Source organism: Lithobates pipiens, unplaced genomic scaffold (assembly GCF_037356315.1).
Source record: "Lithobates pipiens isolate NorthernLeopardFrog02 unplaced genomic scaffold, aLitPip1_a1.2 Scaffold_28, whole genome shotgun sequence".
In the NCBI taxonomy this organism is placed as follows: Eukaryota; Metazoa; Chordata; class Amphibia; order Anura; family Ranidae; genus Lithobates; species Lithobates pipiens.
The window spans coordinates 24,121,508-24,148,828 of NW_027507789.1; the positions used below are offsets into that span (position 1 = coordinate 24,121,508).

The window sequence follows — 27,321 nt, forward strand, 5'->3', positions numbered from 1 at the left end:
GAACATGTCGCGGTCAGCTGCAAAAGTCGGGAACCTGAGAGATAAGTTGGATGGCAATGAACTAGACCTGAGCCTCAGCGACCTGAGTGAAGTCCCAGTGCGGGAACTGGTCAGTAACATTGTGACGTCTTCTTCTTCTATTCTGACGTCTTTGTTTAAAATACACAGTTCTAAGTCCTGTATTTCACTATATAACCTCAGTTTATAGTTAAAAATATGTGTAAAATGCAAAACTACTATGGGTATAACAAGATGTCCGCTTGCCTCTGTGTCATATCATATGGCGACCCATAACATTTGGCGACCTGCTGAATTGCCCATGCGCGACGCCGCCATATGCGTTCCAACACTCTGGCAATCTGCAGTTTGCGCAGAATTTTGTGGCCACACCCCTGAGTCCAGTTTCAAGCCCCACCATCCGAGTGGACATTTTGTTGAAGCCCAGAGCCCCTGTTTATTCTCTGCTAAAAAAAAATATGTATAATGTTTGGGGGTTCTAAGTAATTTTCTAGCAAAAAACTGATTTTATCTGAGCTTGGTCATGAAAGGGTTAAAAAAAATGTTTTAAAACCAGTGCAGGGCCCATACCCTGAGGCCGCGTACACACGCGCGGACTGTTTGCCCAACCTTGTTCATCAAACAGTTTGGGCAAACAGTCCGCTCAAAATTTGCATGAGCGGACTTGCCCACACACGAGCGGACTGTTTCAACGAACTGTTTGCCAAACAGTCCGCTCAACTTTTGAAATGAACGGACTCGCCCACGTAAGGCGGAGGCAAATCCGCCCATTTCGAGCGCGTGTACAGGTAGGCGGGGCCCGCGAAGGAGACGTCGCGGGCTCCGCCGCCTGGAATGGGCTTAAAGGGGAACCCCAACGCCGAAAAAAATCGGCGTGGGGGTTCCCCCAAAGTCCACACCAGACCCTTGTCCGAGCACGCTACCCGGCCGGCCAGGAAAGGGGGGCGAGCGAGCGCGCCCCCCCCTCCTGAGCCGTACCAGGCCGCGTGCCCTCAACATGGGGGGTGCCTTGGGGAAGGGGGGGCCGCGCGGCCCCCCCACCCCAAAGCACCTTGTCCCCATGTTGATGAGGACAAGGGCCTCTTCCCGACAACCCTGGCCGTTGGTTGTCGGGGTCTGCGGGCGGGGGGCTTATCGGAATCCGGGAGCCCCCTTTAAGAAGGGGGCCCCCGGATACCGGCCCCCCACCCTATGTGAATGAGTATGGGGTACAATGTACCCCTACCCATTCACCTGTGAAATAAAGTACAAAAAAAAACACAACACAGGGAAAAAATATTTTATTGCACAGCTCCGGGGGTCTTCCGTCTTCGGGGGTCTTCTCGCCGGACTCCTCCGCTATCTGTGTGTAGCTCTTTTACTAGCGGAGGAGTCCGGCTTTCTTCCTCCCCGCCGCCGGCCTCTTCTCCCGACTTCGGGGGTCTTGTCCCCCTCTTCGGTTCTTCTGCCGGGCCACCGCGCCTTCTTGTAGCTCTTTTGCAGGCGGTGGCCCGGTCTTCTGTCGCCGCTGCCTTCCGTTCTTCTGTCGCCGCCTTCGGTTCTTCTGCCGGGCCACCGCGCCTTCTTGTAGCTCTTTTACAGGCGGTGGCCCGGTCTTCTGTCGCCGCCGCCTTCCGTTCTTGTTCTTCTTCTTGTTCTTCTTCTTCTTCCCCAGGAGATGTTGACTCGACGAGCTCTCCGGCCGGAATGCCAGAGCCGCGCTGTGCGGTCACTTATATAGTGACAATGGGGCGGTGTCACATGGTATATGTCACATGGGTTGGTCACATGGGTTGATGTCACATGGGGACTATGACATCGTAAGGGGGCGGGGTCACCATGTGACCAACCCATGTGAAATATACCATGTGACACCGCCCCATTGTCACTATATAAGTGACCGCACAGCGCGGCTCTGGCATTCCGGCCGGAGAGCTCGTCGAGTCAACATCTCCTGGGGAAGAAGAAGAAGAACAAGAAGAAGAACAAGAACGGAAGGCGGCGGCGGCGGCGACGACAGCGGCGACAGAAGACCGGGCCACCGCCTGTAAAAGAGCTACAAGAAGGCGCGGTGGCCCGGCAGAAGAACCGAAGGCGGCGACAGAAGAACGGAAGGCAGCGGCGACAGAAGACCGGGCCACCGCCTGCAAAAGAGCTACAAGAAGGCGCGGTGGCCCGGCAGAAGAACCGGAAGAGGGGGACAAGACCCCCGAAGTCGGGAGAAGAGGCCGGCGGCGGGAGGGAAGAAAGCCGGACTCCTCCGCTAGTAAAAGAGCTACACACAGATAGCGGAGGAGTCCGGCGAGAAGACCCCCGAAGACGGAAGACCCCCGGAGCTGTGCAATAAAATATTTTTTCCCTGTGTTGTGTTTTTTTTTTTGTACTTTATTTCACAGGTGAATGGGTAGGGGTACATTGTACCCCATACTCATTCACATAGGGTGGGGGGCCGGTATCCGGGGGCCCCCTTCTTAAAGGGGGCTCCCGGATTCCGATAAGCCCCCCGCCCGCAGACCCCGACAACCAACGGCCAGGGTTGTCGGGAAGAGGCCCTTGTCCTCATCAACATGGGGACAAGGTGCTTTGGGGTGGGGGGGCCGCGCGGCCCCCCCTTCCCCAAGGCACCCCCCCATGTTGAGGGCACGCGGCCTGGTACGGCTCAGGAGGGGGGGCGCGCTCGCTCGCCCCCCTTTCCTGGCCGGCCGGGTAGCGTGCTCGGACAAGGGTCTGGTGTGGACTTTGGGGGAACCCCCACGCCGATTTTTTTCGGCGTTGGGGTTCCCCTTTAAGCCCATTCCCAGGCGGCGGAGCCCGCGACGTCTCCTTCGTGGGCCCCGCCTACCTGTACACGCGCTCGAAATGGGCGGACTTTCCGAGCGGGAACAGTCCGCTCATTTCGAAAGTACAGCGGACAGGCCCACACACGGGCGGACTGTTCGCTCAAACACGGTTTCAGCGGACAGGTTTTTCGGAATTTCCGAAAGACTTTGTCCGTCCAACTGTCCGCTGAAACTGTCCGCTGAAAGCCCACACACGAGCGGACTGTCCGCCCAAACACTGTTCAGCGGACAAGGTTGGGCGAACAGTCCGCCCGTGTGTACGCGGCCTGACACTGAGCAGCAGCCAGCTACTGGAGTATAATGGAGCGGTGGGGTTAGGAAAGTAAACCTGCTTTTCCCATCTTCTAGACCAGAGATGGTGAACCTTGGCACCCCAGATGTTTTGGAACTACGTTTCCTGTGAGGCCCAACTACACTGCAGAGTGCATGAGAATCATGGGAAATGTATTTCTAAAACATCTGGGGTGCCAAGGTTCGCCATCACTTTCCTAGACCGAAAGGCAGTGCTAAGTAAAAGGTTCCATCAGTGGCCCCCCCCCCCCCCCCCCCCCAACTACCTAGACCCATGTGACAGTGCTTAGCAATGTCTGGAAGTACCCGGTGTTTTCTTCCCTCTCAGTAGGTGCAGGACAGGTTGTTATGCACTGCTGCGGATGGGAGGAGGGCAGGTTTGTTGCTCTTGCCTGATTTCTGGTCTGGTGCTGTGTAGTCTTTCCTTGGTTTGCTGAGAATAATTTGTTCTGTTTCTATTTTATCTTTACATTCAGGCTGCCCTCCCCAAGGCCACGGTGTTGGACCTTTCTTGTAACAAGCTTACAACATTACCGGTAAGGTATTCTAGAAGAGAACGTTTTTTTCTTATTTGCAGTGACATCACTTCTTTCAATCTATTATAGCAGTCATGGGACCCTGGGTTCACATCTGCTTGATTGATCTTTACTGGTTGGATGCGTGTGAAGTTATTTTTGAGGCCCCGTTCTCACCTATGCGAATTGGGTACGGCTTACACCGCATCCAAATCGCATGACATTTTAAAATGTGTTCATTTGAATGAGGCTGGTTCACGTATGTGCGTTGCATTCACACTCCACATTGCCCAAAAAAACGTGTGCGTTGAGGATATGTTCTCATTCAGGCTGGGTTCATACATGTGCGGAGCGAATTGCCCAAATAACGTGTGCGTTTTCTGGGCGTTGCGGTGCGATTTGCAAGCACATTATCTTCTATGGGAACGCATCTGATTCGCAGATGCATTCCGTTGTGAACAGGATAAAATCCTGATGTAAACCTAACCTGATACTGATACAATCCTGACCTGATCAAAAACTGACGTGAAACGCTGAACAACTGCTTTGTCAATTGGCTGTGGAAACGGAGCTTCGATTCGCACCACATGTGTGAGCCCAGCCTGAATGAGAACGTATCCTCAATTCACAATGCTCCACTGAGACTTCAAAATAACAGCTTAATGGACAAATTAAAGACATTTAAGGCTTTGATAGCCTTTTGTATCAGAATATTCTTTTTCAGTATGTAATGAGGCCTTTTGCTAATGATATTTCGCCCCAACCCATTCTTACTCTGTCATTTCTGTATCCTGTTCACATGACTTATGAACTTGCAGAATACTATAGTTCCCATGATTCCAAATTGGCAGAGAGGTGGGCGGACTTGCTACGGATGTCATTGCACACAGGAACAAAGTTTTTCAGAGCTGTACCAACAGTTGGGGCATCCTGATTTATGCAGGACACTTGATTAGCTACCCTTCTAAACCCTCAGAAGATTTAACCCCCTTCATGACCAGGCCATTTTTGTTCCTATTTAGCACTGCGCTACTTTAACTGGCAATTGCTCGGTCATGCAACGTTGTGCCCAAACAACAATTTTATCTTTTTTTTTTTTTTTTTTTTTTAGGGCTTTCTTTTTGGTGGTATTTGATCACTGGATATTTATTTTTTGTGATGTAAACGAAAAAAAGACAACATTTTGAAAATAAACTACTACTACTTTTTAAATTCTGCTACAAAAGATATCCAATAAAAAAAAAAATCGAATTTCTTCTTAAAATGTATTGTGCTACATGTCTGATTAAATAAAAATAAATAAATCCCAATAAGTATATTGGTCGATTAACATGAAAGTTATAGCACCTAAAAGTGTGTGTATAAAAATAAAAAAAAAACTCTGTCTCTCTATATTATCTCTATCATTTTTAGTTTTTTTTTTTATTATTTATACTACCAATGGCAGTGATCAGTGACTTCTAATGGGACTGTAATGGTGCAGCAGGTAATTTAAAACTGATGCTGGGGGGAAACTGACTGTCACTGACATCACCAGTAACACTAATATAGTGATAATACTATACACTGTCAGTGTACTGGTGACACTGGCTGGCAAGGGGTTAAATGTGTGTATTATGTGCTGCTGTTATCTGCTTTTTACTACAGATCCCTTTGTTTCTTATCTCTGAAACCCAAAGGATGGTTCCCTTTGTTAAATGTCAACACAGAGCTCTGGGCTGTGATTGGACACAGCCGATCAGCAGGTCCCAGGCCTGAATCAGTGGCTGGGACCTATTGACAGGCTCCTGTTGTGTACAATCACAGCCAGTATCGGTGAGGGGACTGCCAAAAAAGCAGACCTTCCGCTTGCCATGGAAGGTTTGCTTTAACTGTGTATTTTAGGATTTTGTCTTTCATTTTCTTCATTATCCTCCAAATCTTTTCTGTCTCTGCAGGGTGACTTTTGCTCTCTCACTCATATTGTACGACTGGATCTCAGCAAAAATCAGCTTTTGCAGCTCCCATCTGAATTTGGCAGGTTGATAAATCTGCAGCACCTCGATCTTCTACAAAACAGTTTGACTATGCTGCCTGTGACCTTTGCTCAACTCAAGGTAAAGACCTAATATTGTATTGGGGGGGAAGAACCTGAAAATGTCAGTGTACCGATATGAAGGGACACAAATGAATCCAGCCCTGTAATCATTAATGCATTATTGCCTAAGCAATGTTTGGCTGTACTTCTCCTGTAGATAACAGGAGTGCAGTTCGTTCTGCACTTCTGTGATTATTTTTTTTGTAGATAGCAGGATGAAGCCTGCTGTCACAGAGCTGGTCCAGTCCTGTAAGGGAGGTTTCCCTTCACTTCCTGTCCTGGAGAAGACGCAGGAAGTACATTCCAGGATGTACTGGAAATTTTTTCAAAAAGGGGGAGTTTACCTTCTTAGGCCGAAGTCTCTTGTTCTGGTGATAATTGTATTCTATTATTGGGTTATTATTATTATTGGGTTCTCTTCTAAAACAACAAAAAAAGTTTAGGGTAAAAATGAAATTCCAGTTCTGTTTAACCATGTCAGCCCCAGAAGGACTTGCCCCCTTCCTGACCAGAGCACTTTTAAATCGGCACTGCGACGCTTTAACTGACAATTGCCCCAAACAAAATTTGACCTCCTTTTTTTTTTCCCCCCACAAATAAAGCTTTCTTTTAGTGGTATTTGATCACCCCTGCGGGTTTTATTTTTTGCGCTATAAACAGCGGCAATTTTGAACAAAACGCATGTTTACTTTTTGCTTTATTATTATACTTATACAGGATTTATATAGCGCCAACAGTTTGTGCAGAGCTTTACAATATGAGGGCAGACAGTACACTAATAATACAAATCAATACAGGAGGGATCAGAGGGCCCCGCTCGTTAGAGCTTACAATCTAGAAGGGAGGGTCAAGTTGAAACAAAAGGTAATAACTGTGGGGGATGAACTGATGAAGAAAATGAAAATACAGTTGCTAGGCGTACGTAGGATAGGCTTCTCTGAAGAGAAGGGTTTTCAGGGATCGTCTAAAAGCTAATAAAGTAGGAGATAAGCGGACAGATTGGGGTAGGGCATTCCATAGGATTGAAGAGGTTTTGGAAAAGTCCTGGAGGCGAGCATGGGGAGGAGGTGACGAGGGAGCTAGAGAGCAGGAGGTCTTGAGAGGAACGAAGAGAATGAGTAGGTTGGTTTTTAGAGACTAGGCTAGTGATGTAGCTGGGGGCAGAGTTGTGGATGGCTTTGTACGTAGTTGTTAGTATTTTGAATTTAATTATTTGGCTGAGTGGAAGCCAGTGGAGGGATTGACAGAGAGGTGTAGCAGACACAGAGCAATTGGTAAGGTGGATGAGTCTGGCAGCAGCATTCGTGATGGATTGAAGAGGCGATAGACTATGTAGAGGTAAGCCAATGAGAAGGGAGTTGTAGGAGTCGAGGCGGGAGATGACCAGCAAGTGAATTAAGAGCTTTGTTGTGTCATTGGCTAGAAAGGGGCGTATTTTGGAGATGTGGAGGTTGAGGCGGCAGGATTTGGACCGTGATTGGATGTGTTGCTTGAAGGAGAGTTCAGAGTCCAGGACTACCCCTAGAACCTTGGCGTGTGGGGATGGGCTTATGGTTGTGCCACTGATTTTTTTGACAGTGAGATCAGGGGAAGGGGCATATGGGGGAGGAAAAATTATAAGTTCGGTTTTGGATAGATTGAGTTTGAGGAAGTGGTGTGACATCCAGACTGATATATCTGATAGTAAATTAGTGTTACGTGAGGAGACAGAGGGAGTGAGCTGAGGGGTAGAGCAATAGATTTGGGTGTCGCCAGAATAGAGGTGGTATTGAAAGCCATGGGAGGCTATCAGTTGACCCAGGGAGGTGGTGTAGAAAATAGGAAGCGGTCCAAGAACAGAACCTTGGGGGACCCCAACAGAGAAAGGAAGAGGAGAGGAGGAAGTAGAGTTGTAAGAAACGCTAAAGGTGCGCTTGGATAAGTAGGAAGAGAACCATCGAAGAGTAGAGTCATGGAGACCAAAGGCGTGGAGTTTTTTGAGGAAGAGGGGGTGGACAACTGTATCCAAGGCAGCAGAGAGATCCAGGAGGAGGAGTATAGAATAATGTCGATTGGTTTTGGCCGTTAGTAGATCGTTTGTTAGTTTTAGGAGAGCAGTTTCTGTGGAGTGTTGAGGACGAAATCTGGACTGAAGGGGATCAAGAAGGCTATTATCAATGAGGTGGACGCTTAGTCGGTTGTAGACCAGACGTTCGAGGAGTTTGGATAAGGAGGGGAGCAAGGAGATGGGCTGTAGGTTGATAAGATTGGATGGGTCAGGTGAGGGTTTTTTTTTTTTTTTTTTTTTTAAGTATGGGTCTGACAAGTGCATGTTTTAGAGAGTTTGGGAAGATGCCAGAAGAGAGGGAGAGATTGAAGATGTGGGTTAGAGAGTGTAGCATAGAGCCAGAGGGTGAACGTAGCATTTGTGAGGGAACAGGATCCAGAGGGCAGGTGGTAAGGTGGACATTACCAAGTAGTTTAGCAACTTCCTCTATAGTGGTGGGGTTGAAAGAGGGAAGTAATGATTGTGCCTGTGGGCATAATGTGTAAAGCGTGGAGGGTACCAGAACAGTAGAGATCTCCGCGCGAATTGTATCAATCTTCTGTTTGAAGTGATTGGCAATCTCCTGGGCAGTGAGTTGGTGGGTGGAGGATGAAGTAGAGAGTTGAATGTAGAGAAGAGTTGATGGGGATGGGATAAGTTGCTGATGAGAGTGATAAAATAGTTCTGCTTGGCAGAGAGGAGGCTGGAATTGTATTTTTGGAGGGCAGATTTATATTGGTTGAAATCTCTCTGAGACTTGGTCTGTTTGCCAAGGTTGAAGGGGTCGGGGCTTGATTCTATGTGTAGTGAGAGTGGCCAGTGAGTCCAGAAGTGGCTAGGTTGGTGCAGGATAGGGGTGAGATTTTGTTGTAGAGGTTTTTCGATAGCAGAGTACAGAAGGGTTGAGATGGTATAGGTTTCTGCGGGTAACTTTTTTTTAAGGCCGTTGGAGGGAGAGAGTGAAACTAATAAGGTGGTGATCAGAGAGAGGGAATGGATAGTTAGAGAGGTTGCAAGGAGTGCAAAGGTGAGAGAAAACGAGGTCAAGGATATTGCCTTCAGAGTGAGTAGGATCATGTATCCACTGCTTCAGGTCAAAGGAGAAGGTTAGGCTGAGAAGTTTGGAAGGGGCAGGAGTGTTATTAATAGGGATGTTGAAGTCCCCGAGAATGATTGATTGATTGTGGGGATTTCAGAAGAAAGTAGGGTAACCAGGCAGAGAAGTCGTCAAGAAATGTTGATCCTGGTCCAGAGGGCCTGTAGATCACGGCTATCCTTAGAGAAATTGGAGTGAAAAGACTAATGCAGTGTGCTTCGAAAGAGGAGAGTGACAGAGAGGGAGGTGGCTGAAGTACCTGAAATGTGCTATGTGGTGCTAGAAGGATTCCGACACCTCCTCCCTTACGTCCATTGGATCTGGGGGAGTGAGTCCAAAGAAGACCACCATGGGATAGGGCAGCAGAAGACGCAGTGTCTGATTCGTGGAGCCAGGTTTCGGTGATGGCGAGTAGGTTAAATGAGTTGGCGATAAAGATGTCATGGAGAGAGGTGAGTTTGTTGGAGACAGAGCAGAAGTTCCAAAGGGCACAAGAGAAAGGGAGTCTGGTCTTGGGAAGAATAGAAATGGGAAATAAATTGTGTTGATTGCGGCTGCTGCCAGAGAGTGCAGGGTGATGGGTGCATGGGGTACAGTTTAATGATGGAGGTCCAGGGTTTGGGGATATATCTCCAGAGGTTAGGAGAAGCAGGAGGGTGAGGGAGGTAATATGTGAGTGGGATTTATATGAAGGGACTTGCCCCAGAGTCTTGGAGATTTTTAGTGTGTGTGGATTTAGAATTATAGCAGGAGTTGGTGGGTGCAGTAATAAGGAGAGGACAGAAGTGAGATAAAAATGATCCCAGTGGCGGATTCGCCACAAGATCATTTGTATAGGCGGCGGGAGTTGTGTATCCGACTCTCGGTGCTCACGCACAGAAGCGAACGCATACATCATTTTCTACCATGTTTATAAACAGTGTTCAAACTAGATGTGAGGTATCGATGTGATCATTTGAGCGAGAGCAATAATTCTAGTGCAGGACCTCCTCTAACTCTAGCGGAGACTGCTGTAAATATAGTAAGTGAACTCTCTGTTGTGTTTTACAGAGCCTGAAGTGGTTGGACCTGAAAGACAACCCGCTGAACCCTGCCCTGGCTAAGGTGGCCGGAGACTGCCTGGATGAGAAGCAGTGTAAGGACTGTGCCCAGAGTGTGAGTATCCTATGGAGGAGTGTCCATTGCTGCAATGATCGGGATGCTTTGTGGAGAGCAGGCTTCACATATGACTGGAGAACAAAGGTTTCCTGTTCTAAAAGAAAACAGACAGCTGGCATGTGACTAGATGCTATGGGCAGCACTGCTAGGTTCTTAGGATATCTATATTGTTTTTTCAGCTGCTGTTAAAGTGAATCCTCACCCATAAATTGAAAGTCCCTCCTGTCCACCCCTCCTCTGCTACCTTTTATAGCTGCTTTTTTTTTTTTTCTTTGCACTTTTTTTTTTAATTAAAATTTTTTTAAGAAAAAAGGGTTTAGTCCTGTCTCCAATACACACCATTCACTGAGGCCAATGATGTGTACCGTGCCCGCTTTGCCTCCTGGGATAGGTTTGTCAAATATACCAAGGGGTTCATAGTGTTCCATTCACGGGGGGGGGGGGGGGGGGGCCTAGCTGGGCATGATCGGGAGGCCCACCTGTTGAACCCAGAACGTCACACACAAACATGGCGGCGTGGGAACTGAGCAGCGGCTGCTGAGAAAAGGATCTTGCCAGGACGACGCTAGGTCCGCTGGGTGGGTGAGTATTCAAACTGGAGAACCTGCCACAAAGTAAGCTGAGGTTAAAAAAAAAAAAAAAAAAGGGATGGGAACCTGAAGATCCTCTTTAACCATTTGACCTCCAGAAGGTTTACCTCCCCTTCATGACCTGGCCATTTTTTTACGATACTGCACTGTGTTACTTTAACTTACAATCACACGGTCATGCAAAGCTGTACACACATAAAATGTATGTCATTATTTTCCCACATATAGAGCTTTCTTTTGGTGGTATTTGATAGGGGTGCTGAAATTGATGCATCGCGATTCAGGCATCCCCGATGCGGCATCGATGCATATGGATCGGAAAATCGATTGTGGGTGACGTCGTACCAACTTGCCCCACCCCTCCCGGGAAAGCGCTCCAAGCATATTTCTAAAATAAATGCCCCAAGTTACATTGAATGATGTGCCCTGCTGTATGTGCTTTTAAAAAAAAATATGCCAATTCATACCGCATTTCACAGTAAATACATTCCGATCATGTGCCGTGCCGAGCCCGGCCTGCCTCTCTCCTCTCACGTTTCACATCTCTCAAGCCCTGATGTCAGCGGGGAATTTTCAGCCCCGCCTCTCTTCTGATATGATAGCTATAGTCATCGGGAGAGGCTGAGAATTCCCCGCTGACCTCAGGACTCGAGAGACGTGAAAGGAAAGGCGGGCCGGGCTCGGCGCGGTACATGATCGGGATGTAATTACTGTGAAATGCGGTATGAAGTGACATATTTTTTTTAAAAACACATACAGCGGGGCACATCATTCAATGTAACTGCATTTATTAAAAAAAGAGTACAAATGGGTTTGTACTCACAGCTCACGCTGGCTGCGTTTGACGGGCACAGGTGGCTGCATTTGATGGGGGAAGTTCAGTATTTTTCAGTTTGTTTGCATCCCCCCCCCCCCCCCCAAATTTTGAGCACCAGCTGCCACTGGTCAGCACAGAGACAGTACAGGGAACTTCACAGGGCTGTTTGTCAGCTGTGGATTGTTATCCCTCCTGACCTCCCAGCAGCTGTGTGTGTGAATGTCTGTACCCTGTAGTTCCCTTTAAGGGAGTGAGGTTATTTTTAATTCAAAGCGGAGTTCCAGTAATTTTTTTTGTTTTATTAAAAGTCAGCAGCTACAAAAAAAAAGTGTATCTTCTGACTTTTAATAAAAAGACACTCACCCCACAATCCAGTGACGCGGCCACCCAAACCCTCCATTCCCTCCCCCACCTGTTCACGGCGCTGGCAATACTACTGTGGGCATCCGACTGTGACGGCTTGCAGCTTCACAGCTGGGTGCGCATATATCACTGCGCTGTCCTGCATAGCCGGAAAATCTTTTGGGAACAGTGATGTGTCCTAGAAGATTGCAGGGTGGAAGGGCAACTAGGGCACTAGGCGGCCCAAGCTGAAGTGAGAGCTCGTCGGTAATCGGGATGCATCGCAGAATCGAATCATTGACCAGATAATCTTAATCAAATCGTGTGACCAGTGAAGATGCGCACCCCTAGTATTTGATCACCTCTGCGCTTTTTGGGGGTTTTTTTGCGCTATAAACAAAACAAAAAAAATCGTTTTCTTTTTGCTAAAACCTATCCAATAAAGAAAATGGAAACAAAATCAAATTTCTTCATTTGATTTAGGCTAATATGTATTCTGCTACATACTTCTGGTAAAAAAAAATTCACTAAGCGTATATTGATTGCTTTAAGCAAAAGTTAACGCATCTACAAAATATGGGATATTATTATTTATTTATTTTTTCAACTAGTAATGGCGTTGATCAAAGACTTATAGCAGGACTGTGATATTGTGGCAGACAATCTGACACTGATACTTTTTGGGGACCAGTGAGAATAATTCAGTGACCAGTGCTAAAAAAAAAAGCACTGTCACTGTGCTAACCACACTAGCAGGGAAGGTGTTAACATCGGGGCTGATCAAAGGGTTAACTGTGTACCTAGCCAGTGTTTCTGTGTACTGTGGGGGAGGTTCTTTTAACAAGGGAAAGCCTGGGTCCATGTTTCTGCTTTGCAGAGGCACAGGATCCATGCCTTCCCTCCTGACAGATCGCCATTCTGCCTGTGTACAGCACAATCGTCAGGTGCCAGCAGACATAGAGTCCATGGTATCTGCCAATCGGCTCCTGTATAAACATTCACTATCCGGAGGAGCCGGATCATGTATATGTGTGTGTATATATATATATATATATATGTATAATCTATATACACACATGTAATCCAGCGCAGAGGTGCCATCTTTTAGAATGGTAAATGGTAATGTTGGGTAACTAATTTTGTTTCTAGCATTTTCAGTAATATATGAAGAAAGGGGTGGCAGTAGCTCTATTAAGAAAGGTAGTGTTAAAAGAGGAATGAAAAAATAGAGGAAATGGAGCAATGAGGGGAGATGTATCTTGGGGAACACACCGATGGTTTCTGTCATTTTGTGCAGGTTCTGCAACATATGAAAGTTATCCAGGAAGAACAAGAGAGAGAATTGCAACGCAAGCTGGTGGAAGAGCAAGGTTTGTGTCACTTTTGTGTGTGTTTTTTATTTTATGGGTGCATGGTTTGGACTAAGCAAACTTAACCAGCATTAATCTTTTTATATCGGTCCTACAGCTCTGAAGAAGAAACGTGAGGCTGAGCAGAGACAGAAAGAGGAGAGGGAGAGAGAACAGAAGCGCAAGCAGAAAGCGAAGCAGAAAGCGCGCAAGAGGAGGGACTATAACGCTCTTCAAGCAGCTCAGCAAGAAGTGAAAAAGGAAACGGAGAAAGATCACACAGAGAACCACAGTGAGTGTCCTGATGGCTGGCTCCAAAATGTGATAATGTGTACATCCTGGAGGGAAAGAGAGTGAAGCTGTTGCACACAGCAATTAAAAAGGTCCAAGCAGCACCTTTACCTGTCCTTGACCGTCCTCTATTCCTGATGCCCATTTGAAAGGCCAACAAATGTGCCAAATCCCACTTTAAAAGATTGTTGTTAAAGATTATTTGGTAAAAGTGACATGCAAAGCCCCCCCTGCACAATGTTCCTAGCAATTGAATACGCTGCATGGCACATGCCCAGAATAGAGCTCAATGCCAGGGATGATATAACCCCATGTGCACATAGGAGCTATACTGTCTGTAGATGCCTATGTGGGGGGGTGGCAGTGGCTCATGAACAGTGACTGAAGGCTGGGCCTTCAGTCACTGTTCATGAGCCACTGCCACCATCTCCCTCCCCCCGCATAGACTTCTGCAGACAGTATTGGGGGGGGGGGGGGTTACTGGGTGAGATGTGCCATTTATACTATGCATCCTTCTACATTATTGGGAGAGCTGACTTGATCTCGGCAGAATTTATTTTCACTTTATATAGAAGCAAGGAGGGATGGATGTTACCTAGACAGGAAGGCACAGACGAAGCATATCCTTCTATAGTGTGTACGTGTTTCAATCCAGAGCACTAAAGCCCCATACACACCATCAGAAATTCTGCCAGCAAAAGTCAGATGTGAGCTTTTGGCCAGAAATTCAGACTGTGTGTATGCACCATCGGACTTCTGCTGGTGGAATTCCAGCCAGCAAAAGATTGAGAGCAGGTTCTCTATTTTTCGATCGGAAATTCTGATCGTCTACAAATTTCTACACACAAAATTATATACACATGCTCGGAAGCATTGAACTTAACGCGTTCTTAGCGGTCAAAAGATCATCCTCTATCAGCATTAATGGCTACTGAGAAGTTTCCTGACAACAAGATATAAAAAGGTGACTGGGAGAAATCTACAGCAGATTGACGACCTCAGCTCTGTTCCTGTGTGTTGTGTGAAGGGGGGTGGGGGGGTGTTCCTTCCCTGCAATAAGCTTTCAGAGCTCTCCTCACTGAGCTCTGCAGAGTGTAATTTCGCATTTTTCTGAACGCTCTGACAAGCTGGACTTTGAACGGATGTAGGGAAGAGAGGGCTGTAGATAAACATGTACAACTTTTATATAGAAGGATTGGTCTTCACATCTGTACCATTAAAGTCCAATATTTCTACTTTTTTTTTTTTTTTTTTCAGTAGGGAGATTTGTTTCACCTCTGTGTATCACCTGAGGATAGTCGCCTCACTGGGTATATGTAAGGGTTTACAACCACTTTAACCACTTGGTTACTGGCGCTTAAACCCCCCCTCCTGCCCAGACCAATTTTCGGCTTTCAGCGCTGACGCACTTTGACAATTGCAGGGCCATACAACACCGTACCCAAATTAAGTTTTTATCATTTTTTTTTATTCCCACAAATAGAGCTTTTTTATTTTTTTCTTTCTATTTTTTTTTTTATATTGTGTTATAAAATTTTGTAAACAGGTAATTTTTCTCCTTCATTGATGGGCACTGATGGGTGACAGTGATGTGCACTGATTGCTTACATTGATAGGCAGCACTGCTAGGTGGCACTGATTAGCAGAACTGGTGGGCATTGATAGGTGGCACTGATGGGCACAGTGGCAGGTGGCACTGGCAGGGGGTACTAAATGACACAGAGGAGGCAGATGTGCCTCCTTCCTCTTCGGGACTGATGTCCCTTTAACCACTTGCCGTCCGCCATATAGCAAAATGATGGTGGCAAAGTGGTTGTAATATCCTGACCGGACGTCATATGACGTGATCAGGATATTAAGCCGGGGCGCGCATCGCGGCGATCGTTGTTTTTGCGGTGTGTCAGTCTGACACCCGGCAACTACGATCTCGGTAAAGAGTCTCCAACGGAGACTCTTTACCGCGTGATCAGCCGTGTCCAATTATGGCTGATCACAGTGTAAATAGGAAGAGCCGGTGATCGGCTTTTCCTCACTCGCGTCTGTCAGAGGTGAGTAGAGGAGAGCCGATCGGCTGCTCCTCTGACGGGGGGGTCTGTGCTGATCGATTATCAGCACAGCCCCCCCCCCCCCCCGAGGATGCCCACACTGGACCACCAGGGACGCCACCAGACCACCAGGAGATGTCCAGCACCAGGTATGCCCCCTAGACCACCAGGGATGCCAGCCAGTGCCCATAATGGATGCCAATCAGTGCCCACAATGGGCATCACTGATTGGCATGCATTAGTGTTTGGCACTGATTGGCATCCATCCCTACAAAACTTTAAATTACAATGCCACCTATCAGTGCCCACCCTAGCCGCCTTATCGGTGCCCGTCACTGCAGGAGAAAACTTACTTATTTACAAAGTTTTGTAACTGAAACAAAAATGTTTTTTTTTCAAGATTTTCAGTCTTTTTTTTATTTGTTTAGTAGAAAATAAAAATCCCAGAGGCGATCAAATACCCCCAAAAAGGCCTATTTGTGGGAACAAAATTATAAAAATTTAGTTTGGGTACAGTGTCGTATGACCGCGCAATTGTCATTCAAAGTGCGACAGCGCTGAAAGCTCAAAATTGATCTGGACAGGAAGGTGTATAAGTGCCCGGTATTGAAGTGGTTAACATAATCCGGTGATCGGCTTTTTTTCTCCTCCGCTGTCAGCGTGAGGAGAAAAAAAAGAAGATCACAAGCTTTTGTTTACATCATGTGATCAGCTGTCATTGGTTGACAGCTGATCACATGGTAAGGGGTCGGGACTGGCCCCTTGCTAGGATCGGTGATCAGCTGAGACTCTGTGATCACAGTACCCTGCAGGGCGTGCGGGGAGCATGCACAGGGGAGGGGGCGTCCTATGACGGCCTCCCGGAAATTGAGGTCCGCGCTCCGCGCTGTAGCCGTCTTTCGGGTATGGCCTCAAGTGGTTAACCACCTGCACTATAGCTGAAAGACGGCTACAGTGCAGGCTTCCAATGTCAGGAGGGTGTTCATTGTATGTAGGGCTGCAACTAACGATTATTTTCATAATCGATTAATCGGCCGATTATTTTTTCGATTAATCGGATAAAAAAATAAATAAAACTGAAAAAGGGGAGAATATATATATATATATATATATATATATATATATATATATATATACACACATACACACACACACACACACACACACACACACACACACACACACACACACACACACACACACACACGTGTCCCCCCCAGTATAGATGACACATTCCTCCCCTCACATGGTGTCACTGCCCCACCTCCTCTCAGTGCTCCCCTCCCCCCCCCCCCCTGTCTCGGGTTTTCTCACCCCTTCATGGTGACAGCTGCTCCTCCTCGGTGTGCCGGGGTGGTGTGGGGCGGAGTCTCAGTCCGGACCCGCCACACGTGACTCGGCCGACTCCTCCAAATGGAGCGAAGGGCACCCCGAAGCCGGGAGATGGATGCATGCATGTGCAGAGCACAACCTCCAATCACGGCAGCGCTGGAAAGCGGCCCGGCGAGGGCTTAACGCTCCTGCGCTCTGTGGCGGGTCTATCGGAAGGCTGCTGGGTAGAGGGGGGAGGAGGAGCCGAAAGCAGCGCAGGCGCGTTGCTGGCAGGACGTCAGCTGGGTGGAGAATGCAAGCAGGCGTAGCTGCGTGGTCATGGACGTGGTGCATGCGTAGGACACGGGAGGATACACAGGATTCTAACGGACCGGCACTGGGGAAGGTGCAGACTAGGGGTGCAACGGATCAAAAAACTCACGGATCGGATCGTTCCTCGCATCAGAGTCACGGATCAGATCAATTTTCGTATCAGCAAAAAAAATAACTCTATCCCCGCCCCCCACAGCCACATTGTTTATTTAAATAAAAGGTATAACACTATTTCCCCCCCCCCCCCCCCCCCCCCCAATAAAATGCAGCTTATTACAAGCATAAAAACATAGTCAGCATATCACTGATGATTTGCGCCAAGCTCACCACTGATCAAACTTCCTCCAAACAGGCCGCCGTGATGAGTCCCGGGATGCCTATTGGCGCAAATCGTCAGTGATATGTTATGTTTTTATGCTTGTCATAAGCTGCATTTTATTGGGGGGGGAGAGAGATAGTGTTGTACCTTTTTTATTTAAATCAACAATGTGGCTGTGCAGAGCAACTGGAAAGGCATAGATAGGATTAGATAATAACTAACTACTATCTCATAGATAGTAGTTAGTTATTAGGTTAGATTAGGTAATAAATGTAGTGGTAAAAAAAACGATCAAAAACAGCGCATCAAAGGGACTAGTAGATTGATGTGAAAAAGACTTTAAAATGTCATTTATTAAATGTAAAAAATAAACACAGACATCTGATCCCTGCAGGATCTCAAACACATAAAAAACACCAATCATAAAACGGACAGATGTTTGATAATGAAAAGCTCCTCAGATCTCTCAATTATAACTTTGGAAAGGTCAAAACCAAAGACCAATGTGCACAGCTTTCGAATGCCTAATGAATGCAATCAATCATCTGAAAGAACCCAAAAAGTCAGTGTAAACGAATGGAACAACGTTCCTAGGGACACTCACTTCATAGGTGTTCAATGGGCTGCAGAGCTGATGAGTCCAGTCTGATGACCGAGGGGGAGGTGTTTATTTCAGCTCCATCTGAAGCGTTCGGCTTGGAGGCAGAGGTGTAATGCTGCACGCTAGGTGGTAAGGATCAAGCTTAGTCACCAGATGATATCAGCTGTACACATAGGCAGCTTGGAGAACGCTGCACTGCCTGCAGTGCCGCTTGTCCGAGCGGCTGTGGATCACATGAGAGGCTTGTCACGTGGAAGGCTGTGAAGGGGAAGGTTGCTATGCCAACTCTCCTGCTTACATGTTTCGCGCTCCTGCGCTTTGTCAAAGCTGGAGCGGCATACAGCAACCAGAAAGATAAAGGCATCGGGTAGTGTGTAGGGGCGGGGACTGTCGAAGTCTCTCAGGTTAACCCCTAATGTGTCACTAAGCCTCCTGCAGTTAAAACCTTATTAGACAGGGGTCTGTGTCAGTGAAAGAACTGTTAGAAAACATCTAATAGGAAATGTGGATTGAAACATATGGTTGACACAGTGGTGTAGTGGTTAGCACTCTCACCTAGCAGCAAACAGGACGCTGGTTCGATTCGATTTATCTTGTTTTGTTTTACGTAATAAATGTAGTGGTACCTGCATAAAAGTTTTGAATGAGGGCAGGCAAGGCATCCAGCGTGACTCCTCCAGAATTCCTTCACTTGGGCTGACACAGGCTGAACGCCACGCTGGGGGTGACGTCGGCGCGCAGCTCGCCGCCGCCGGGTGTACCAAGATGGCCGCCAGCTCCGGAGCTAGGCCGAAGCCGCGGCCTTTCCTAAGGCCGTGGCCCGCTCCGCGTATCACATGGTGCGGACCCACTAATCGATAATGAAAATCGTTGACAACGATTTTCATTATCGATAATATCGATTAATCGTTTCAGTCCTAATTGTATGTCCTCCTCTGATTGTGCTGCTTGGGCAGCACACTCTGTGATCACCGAGTCTTTCGGAACGGCCCTTTACCACGCGATCAGCTGTCAGGCAACCGACAGCTGATCATGGATGTAAATGCAAGCCAGTTATCCACTTTTCTCTCCTCACGGCTTGTGTTAAGTGACACTGTTTGGCAGCACTGATAATGTCGCTGTCAGTGCAGCCTCGTCCAGCGCACATCAGTGAAGGAGAAAAATTACCTGTTTGCGAAATTTTATAACAAACGATGAAACTTTTTTTTTTTTTTCCATTATTTTTTTTTGCAAAAAATAAAAAACCCAATGGTGATTAAATACCACCAAAACAAAGCTCTATTTGTGTGGGAAAAAAAAGAAACAAATTTGATATGGATACAGTGTTGCATGACCACGCAATTGTCATTCATAGTATGACCGTGCAGAAAATTGACCTGGTCAGGAAGGGGGTCGAAGAGCCTGGTAGGCAAGTGGTTAAATTATGCTTTTTTGATTTTCAGGTCAAAGTGCTGATTAAAAGCCTTTAAAAAAATAAATAAAAAAATCGACGTGTGTGTGTGTATGTATGTGTATGTGTGTGTATGTGTGTATGTGTATATATATATATAAAATATATTATGTGTGTGAGAGATACAGATATATAAAAGTACAAACTAGTCATGCAAAAAAAAAAAAAAATATATACACACACACACACACACACACACACACACACACACACACACACACACACACACACGTGAATTTTTAAGTGGAGATCCTTAAACTTCCATGTGCCTCCTTTACAGAAACCTCGGCAGGGCCCTCTCAGAAGAAGCAGCCCCAGAGGAGATCATGGAGAAGGCTGATCCTGCAGATGGTCCTGTTCTTGCTCATGGTGACTGTGGCCGGTGTTGCGGTATGTCGGTACACCGATCTGCGGACTCAGAGTGTGTGCTCCAATGTGAATACAGTGTATGAGGACACCATGAGAACTCTGCAGAGCTACCACTTGGTGGAAAGCGTCCTGAAGTTCGGATCACAGCAGTGATGATTGGAGACGGTTTTGTGCATATGGAGAAACACTTGTTCAATTGGAGGGTATTTTGTATAGAAGGGCGTCATTGCTAAGCATACATTTATAGAGTGATCGAAGTGCAGTGTGTAAATATCACTCTGCCCCGATTGGTTCAAAATCCCACACTTATTACATTTGGGTCCTTCCTTAGGTTTTGCTCCTCCTATTACTTGAGAATCTCAGAACTCACACACATGTTTAACCCTTTCCAGCCAGCAGGAGCCAGTTCTTTAAAGCGGTTTTACCGTTTTTTTTTTTTTTTAAACTTTTACCTACAGATGAGCCTATAATAAGGCTTACCTGTAGGTAAAGAAATATCTCCTAAACCTGTATGGAGATATTCCCCTCGCAATGAGTCGCTGACTGCAGTGGCGCATGTGCACAGGGGATTTTCGGCTGAAAGCCCGGCAGACGCTGCCGGAAAGAAATCTCCATGCGCGCAACTGACCATATCGTGGCTCTGGCCACTCACAGCGTCAGAGCCGGAAGACACGCCGAGGGAACATGTCAGCTCCCTCGGTGTGGAGATGGCAGGGCCTCATTCTAAGGTAAGTATTTCATAATGAGCAGGCCTGAAAAAAAATTTATAAAATATTTCAGTGGGTTTACTCCCGCTTTAAAAGTGCTGGAGGCATCACATGTGATCACTGTGATTGGCTGTCACAGTGATCACATGATCTGCAGTCCTCCCCACTGGCCCCTGAGCAGGAGGTGACAGTACAGTCACAACTCAGTGCTCTCAGCACAGAACAGTGACACCATCTGTATATGACAGCTAAGGGTTAAAGCCCACCACCATGCCGCCACATATATTTGCATAGAGCTGGTAAGAATGGGTATAAGGGAAACTAAGACCCCCTTTCACACTGAGGCACTTTTAGGGTAAAAAAAAAAAAAGCACCTGAAAAGCTCATGAAAAACGATTTCCATTAAAATCAATGAATGCTTTCACACTGGGGCAGTGAGCTGGCAAGGCGTTGAAAAAAAACGCCCCTCTCCATTGAAGCCCCTCTCCATTGAAATGAATGGAAAGTGCTTCAAAAGCGCCTGAAAAGCTCTTCAAATGCGCTTGAATGTTTTACTGGCAGTTTAGAAGCTCCTCAGTGTGAAAAATGCAATAAAAACATCCCCATGCTCCTTACAAAAATCGCTTTTTTAACATTTGAATACTGTCAATATTTAAAATGAAGCGTTTGCTTGCTCCTGATGAAATGCTGGCTGCGGCCATCTTAGGTGAGGGCATCTGAAGCCAGTGAGTTCGGGGATACAGTGCAGCTGGTTTACCCAACATGCACCTCTCCATCTCACACATAAGTATCATGAGATTACACTATTAGGCTACCCAAAGACTCCTAGGATAGATGACGCCCATATCCCAGGGGTCCTAGGGAATCGCCTAATGATATATTTGCCTAGGCAGCCGGGACAGAAAGTGCCAGCCAACTGCTTTTAAAAAAGATATTTACAAATGATAAAAAAAAAAAAATTGACAATATCAATTTTGCACTGCATGGTCAATGGGCGTTATAAGAGGAAGTTTAAAAAAAATTGGCGAAGCTCAGCTTTAACTATTTGGAATCCTTATGCTGCTAGCATTAATATATAGATAAGCAGGTATATTATATTTACTTGTTTTATGTGGGGTTTTTTTTTTCTTATACATTTTTTTTTTTTTTTTTACATCAGTTGCTTCCTGGTTTCTGGGCTAGGCTAAAATGATGTCATACATCCCAGGGGTCTTCATGGGCATTTCTTTTCTCAGATAAGCAAACCCTCCTGCCCGCATGCCTTAGCTAAGGGCAGATGGATTCCAGAAAGTAATGGCTAGGGATGCTAGGGGGTGCTTTCCGAAGTTTATTTCTCTATAAAATAAAGCATAGAGACATAGATGGATGGGTGCTTTTTAAATATCAAAAATGAAATAAATAACGTCTTCAGTTTGTGATGTATCAGTTTAGTTAAGTGGAACTTAAAGTGGAACTTCACTCAAAAATGGAGGATCCCCTTCTTTTGTATTTTTTCGCTCCTTCCTCCCACTCTTTTACAATATTTGAATTGTGTGTGTTTTTTTTTTTTTTTTTTTCATATAAAGGGGGGGGGGGAGCAGGTACCCTCTCCCATCTGCCTAAGCAATCCAAGCAGAAGTTTGGTGCCACTCCTAGGGCACATGCAGGACTCCAGGAGGCTGCGGGACCATTCAGATAGCACGGCTTTGTTTTGCCTATCGGTGAGATCCCAGTGTGAGATGGACTGTGCAAATAGTAGAGCGCTATTCTCGCTGACCCCATATTTCTCCATTAAGAGGACCTGTCGCAATAGATTCCTATTTTTACATTCATTGAAATAGGAATAAAAGTGATCAAAAAAAATGTATAAAAAAAGTGTAAAAATGTTTTTTTAAATAAAAATCAATAAATTGAAAAAAAAAAAATTTAAAACGCCCCTGTGCCCGGTAGCTCGTGCTCAGAAGCGAACACGCATGTAAGTCCCTCCCACATGTAAACGCAATTCATACTACACATGTGAGGTATTGCCATGTGCGTTAGAGCGCGTGCAACAATTCTAGCACTAGAGCTCCTCTGTAGCTCTAAACTGGTAACCTATAAAACTTTTAACGCCATGGAGATTTTTAAGTACTGAAGTTTGGCGCCATTCCATGAGTGTGCGCAATTTTAAAGCGTGACATGTCGGGTATCTATTTACTCTGCGTAATGTTATCTTTCACACAAAAAAATTGGGCTAACTTTACTGTTTTTTTTTTAAATTTATTTATATCTTTTAATTCATAAAGGTTTTTTTCCCCCCAAAAATATATACCATATATATTAATAATATATAAGGGGGGGGGGGGGGGCAGGTACCTGCTCCCATCTGCCTAAGCAATCCAAGCAGAAGTTTGGGGCCCCTCCTGGGACACATGCCAGATTCCAGGAGGCTGCGGGACCATTCAGATAGCACGGCTTGCACCGAGGAGGGCCGGCTGTGAAGCTGCAAGAAGTCACAACCGGCTTCCCACAGTAACTATCCCAGTGCTGGGGCCAGAAGCCAAGCAAAGAACCGGCCCGGGTGAGCACAGCGCTGGATCCTGGGACAGGTAAGTGTCTGTTTTTTTATTAAAAGTCAGCAGCTCCAGTATTTGTAGCTGCTGACTTTTTCGTTTTTTTTTTTTTTTACAAACTGACTGAAGCTCCTCTTTAGGTTTGGCACCTAGTGGTAGACAAGGGAAATGCAGGTTCTTGGAAGGGTTTAGTTCAAGACTTTACGGCACAACTAAAGTCTGCTAAATATATTATGATTATTTGACAGGACTTGTATAGTGCCAATGGTTTGCAAAGCACTTTACAATGATACAGATCAAAAGTATCAGTTTTTTTACTTTCCTAAAAATTATTACACAAATATCGTGCGAGATAAAAAGTTGCAATGGACCGCCATTTTATTCCCTAGGGTGTCTGCTAAAAAAAAAATATATATATAATGTTTGGGGGCTCTGAGTAATTTTCAAGCAAAAAAAATTGATTTTTTTTTTTAATTACATGAAAGAGAGAAGTGCCAGAATAGGCCCGGTATAGAAGTGAGTAACTCCACTTTCGTGAGGAAATAAAAAATTTAAATTTTATATATATATATATACACACACACACACACATTTTTCCCAAATGTCTGCACTAAGATTCAAGTCCTATTTTTGGCATCCCTTACAAAAATTAATGTCATTTTTGGTGAGATATTCCGAAAGGAAAATCATGTCTAAAGGGATGCAGACACCCACCACTTTCCTCATTAGAGCCCTGCAGGTGCAGCAGCTGGTTGAGGATTATGAAGCCACTCCCATTAGATTCACTTTCCACATGGACACAGACAAACACACAGGGATTTCTTCAGCATAACACAAGTTAGGAATCTGCAACAAAGTTTATTAAAATTCTTGCAATGTACATAGAGCACCCAGAGGAGAATGTTGTGTTTTTTTTTTTTTTGTTTTTTTTTTGTTTTTCCCCCCTCAACAAAAGTGGAGTTACTCTTTAACATAAGGAGTACTAAGCAGGAAGAGAAAAGGTAGAGCAAAGCAGCAGGTGTCAGCCCCAGCCTCCCTAAATACTTCCCTTCTCACTGCTATCTCAAGTATATTGTATTAATTAATATACTATATGGAATGTGCTTCCTGGCAGAGAAGCAGCAACACATGCTGCACCAGTTGGGGTCAAGTGTCAATAATATCTGCAAAAGGCAGCGCTCCTTACTCTTATTCATCACAGACAGTATTATAAATTGTCATACAGAAAATGCGCAACATTTTGGAACCACCAAGGGTTCCTTCGTTTACATCGGTATATCTTAGAGCAGTGGTTCTCACCCTCAGTCCGCAAGTACCCCCAACGGGCCATGTTTTGGGAACTTCCCTTAGATATAATTGCACAGCCGCTTTAAAATCAAGTTCAATGACATGGTGTTGATAAGAGTGAAGTAAAGGAAAACCGGAAAACATGGCCCATATCTACTGTATGCGGGATTCAGGCAACGTAAATGAACCATAAGTTTGGATTTGTTTTAAATAAAGCTGGTTGATTTTCCTTCATCTTGCAAGTGATCTCGGTACTTCCCACTGTGTGCGGTCATTTTCTGGTACTGCCTGCGATAAAGGAGTGCAAGGAGCATTGTTGATTTTTGAATATTATTTTTGACTCTTCAGTGTTCTCCTTGCTCCTGGAAGGCAAAGAGGCTTGAGGGTTCAGAAGTCTATTATCCCAACCCCCCCCCCCCCCCCCCATATGTTTTGGTGCTGAATGCCTGAACAGCCAATTGCCAAGCACCAGTGCTGTCAAGCGGTAAGAAGGGAAGTAAGTCGCATGCTCCGCACATCTGGAAGTACCAAACACAGGGCATCGTACGGAATGCAAGTATAAGCAGCTGTGAGGGGAAGCTAGTATTAAAGTGATCCTGTTTAGCCAGGGCTAAAGTTTTGCTTTAAAGCATAAGTTCACATCTCAGAAAAGGAAAAAAAGTGCATTATGTTTTTTTTTTTTAAATATAGGAGCCTGTAAAGCAGGGGTCTCAAACCGGCGGCCTTCCAGCTGTTGCGAAACTACAAGTCCCATGAGGCATTGCAAGGCTGACAGTTACAAGCATAACTTCCCACAGGCATGATGGGACTTGTAGTTTCGCAACAGCTGGAGGGCCGTCAGTTTGAGACCCCTGCATTGCACCCACGATCTGCTATGTCAAGCTCCTGCAGACTGTCTGTTTAACTGCCGTCCTGTACCTTGTTAGGGGCAGGCAATTGGTAAATGACAGGAAGAATCGATAAACTACTAGAGTGCTCACCAGAACCCAGGTAGTTCATTGAGAACTACAAGCTGTCCGCTGCAAAGGCTGTCAGTACTTGTAGTTCATTCATTCACAGAACTCTGCGGATGAATGATGCGGCCGTGTGAGTGGAGCTCAGAAAGACTGCGTTCTGTTCAAATCCCTGGCCCGCTGTCACGGGGGGGGGGAGGGGCTAAAAACGGGTATAACATGTTCCCAAAGGTGAACTTATCCTTTAATCCCAACAAGAAATAGAAACTTGGCAAATACTGACCACACCGGGTAGGAAAATGATATAATTAGTGAATGGGGGGCTTGGCAATGGTATTTACACACTGCACTGATGCTCACCACTCAATGCTAGAGCCTGCTATGTGAGGTTTTACAAAATGTTTCATTTGTTTTTTAATTTTTTTGTTTTTTTTTAAATAAATTAAGAAGGTTAAAAATTACCTCTTATATGCATTACCATTTTTGTATTTAAAATGTGGTATTACTGGCGGCGCTGTCAACGTCCGCATTCATTTTTCCGTTTGCCATTAAAAGGAAGGGTTGTTGAAAAAAAAAAATAATAATTTGTAAAAATAGTCCTGGTACATTTCTATGGCCTTTTTTCGTATTAAGAGAGAACACAATCGTCACACTACGTATAGAACGAGACGCTCGATTTTATTTTTTTGGACTGTATTGCGCTCGCTTTCTATCGAAAAAAGAAATGGAATATAACTGCCACATGAAGTTGTGCGTTCCTTGTCACTCTACAACTCAGGTTCTACAACGAATTCCACCAGCCGACTGCTGGATTCCTGGAAATGGGCTGCTTCCGATCGCTTTGCCAGTAACTTTGATGTAATGTTTCTATGTAGAATACAATGAAAGTTGCCTTTTGATTGGTAGCTGTACCAAATGAACAAACAATAAAACAAATTCTCTTATTGATTGTGTTGCATTTTTATTTTTTATTGCTAGCAAATAAATAATGTTCTGCATTGCACTATAACTGGTGTCTGCTTACTGTGATCAACACAGAAAGGGGAAAAAAAAGAAAACTAATGCAAGCATCCCCTCTAAGGATACAGTATGCTGCAACAGATTGAATCTTTCTTTTTCAGGTCTGGATAACTACTAAAAATTCTCACTGTTGATCTTTAGCTGGGGTTCTGCACCTCTATTGGCTGTAGTAGGGGCAACCACCTAATCTGCATGCGGCAGATTTCTGAAGGCCCGCCCCCCCCCCCCCTACCCGATACAGCAGGAGCGTTCTGGAAAACTGGTCACCTAAAACAGCATAACGTGTGTGTGTGTGTGTATACACATAGTTATATTGTGTGTCTGCATAGTACTGAAGAGGTGTTGTGCAGTAGATAGCCTGTAGGGGGAGCTCTTGGTAATGTCTCCTCTATGGAAAGCAGACTGGAGGTTCAGCCCTCCTTCTGTCTGTCTATCATCCTCGGCTCCTCCCAGTATCAATTGGGAAGACTGCTCACTTCACTCCGCTTTGATTACATTTTTCTGGCTTTTTTTTTTCTCGGCCCCTACTGCGCATGCGCGGACCCCAAGAACGGCGCATGCGCAGAACGATCCGGATTTTGGCAGACTACTGCGTGTGCGCTGACCCGAAATTCGGCGGATGAGCAGAACTATCCGGATTTTGGCAGACTCTACTGCGCATGCGCGGACCCGAAAACCGACGCATGCGCAGAACGATACAGATTTTGGCAGACTCTACTGTGCATGCGCGGACCCGAAATTCGGCGCATGCGCAGAACGATGGGCTTTTTTATTTTTCTGAACTTTGCCTGCCGATGCATGATGCGCAGAAATGTCGGGAATTTCTTTTTTTCTACTTAGAACTATCTATTATATATCTAGGAGATAGAGAAATTAGTGACTAAAGGGAGGGAATCATCAGTCGGTGACAAGCAGACAGAACATCATCATTATCTTTGTGTAAAGATACCTGGAAAGTTTATTCCTCAGTCTAACACTTTCTCTCATATATGCAAAAATCTGTATA

The 27,321-nt window shown here is 45.7% G+C and overlaps 1 protein-coding gene across 1 annotated transcript; it reads left to right on the top strand.

Annotated features, from left to right (window-relative positions):
- LRRC59 (leucine rich repeat containing 59) lies at nucleotides 1-26,243 on the top strand (the record flags this gene model as incomplete). The annotated part of the gene is given in 7 exon segments (XM_077458904.1): nucleotides 1-109; nucleotides 3,605-3,664; nucleotides 5,581-5,739; nucleotides 9,893-9,997; nucleotides 13,047-13,119; nucleotides 13,217-13,390; nucleotides 19,729-26,243. Coding segments are annotated over 7 exon segments (918 nt in total). The 3' UTR covers nucleotides 19,971-26,243.
- Between the last annotated feature and the right edge of the window lie 1,078 nt (nucleotides 26,244-27,321).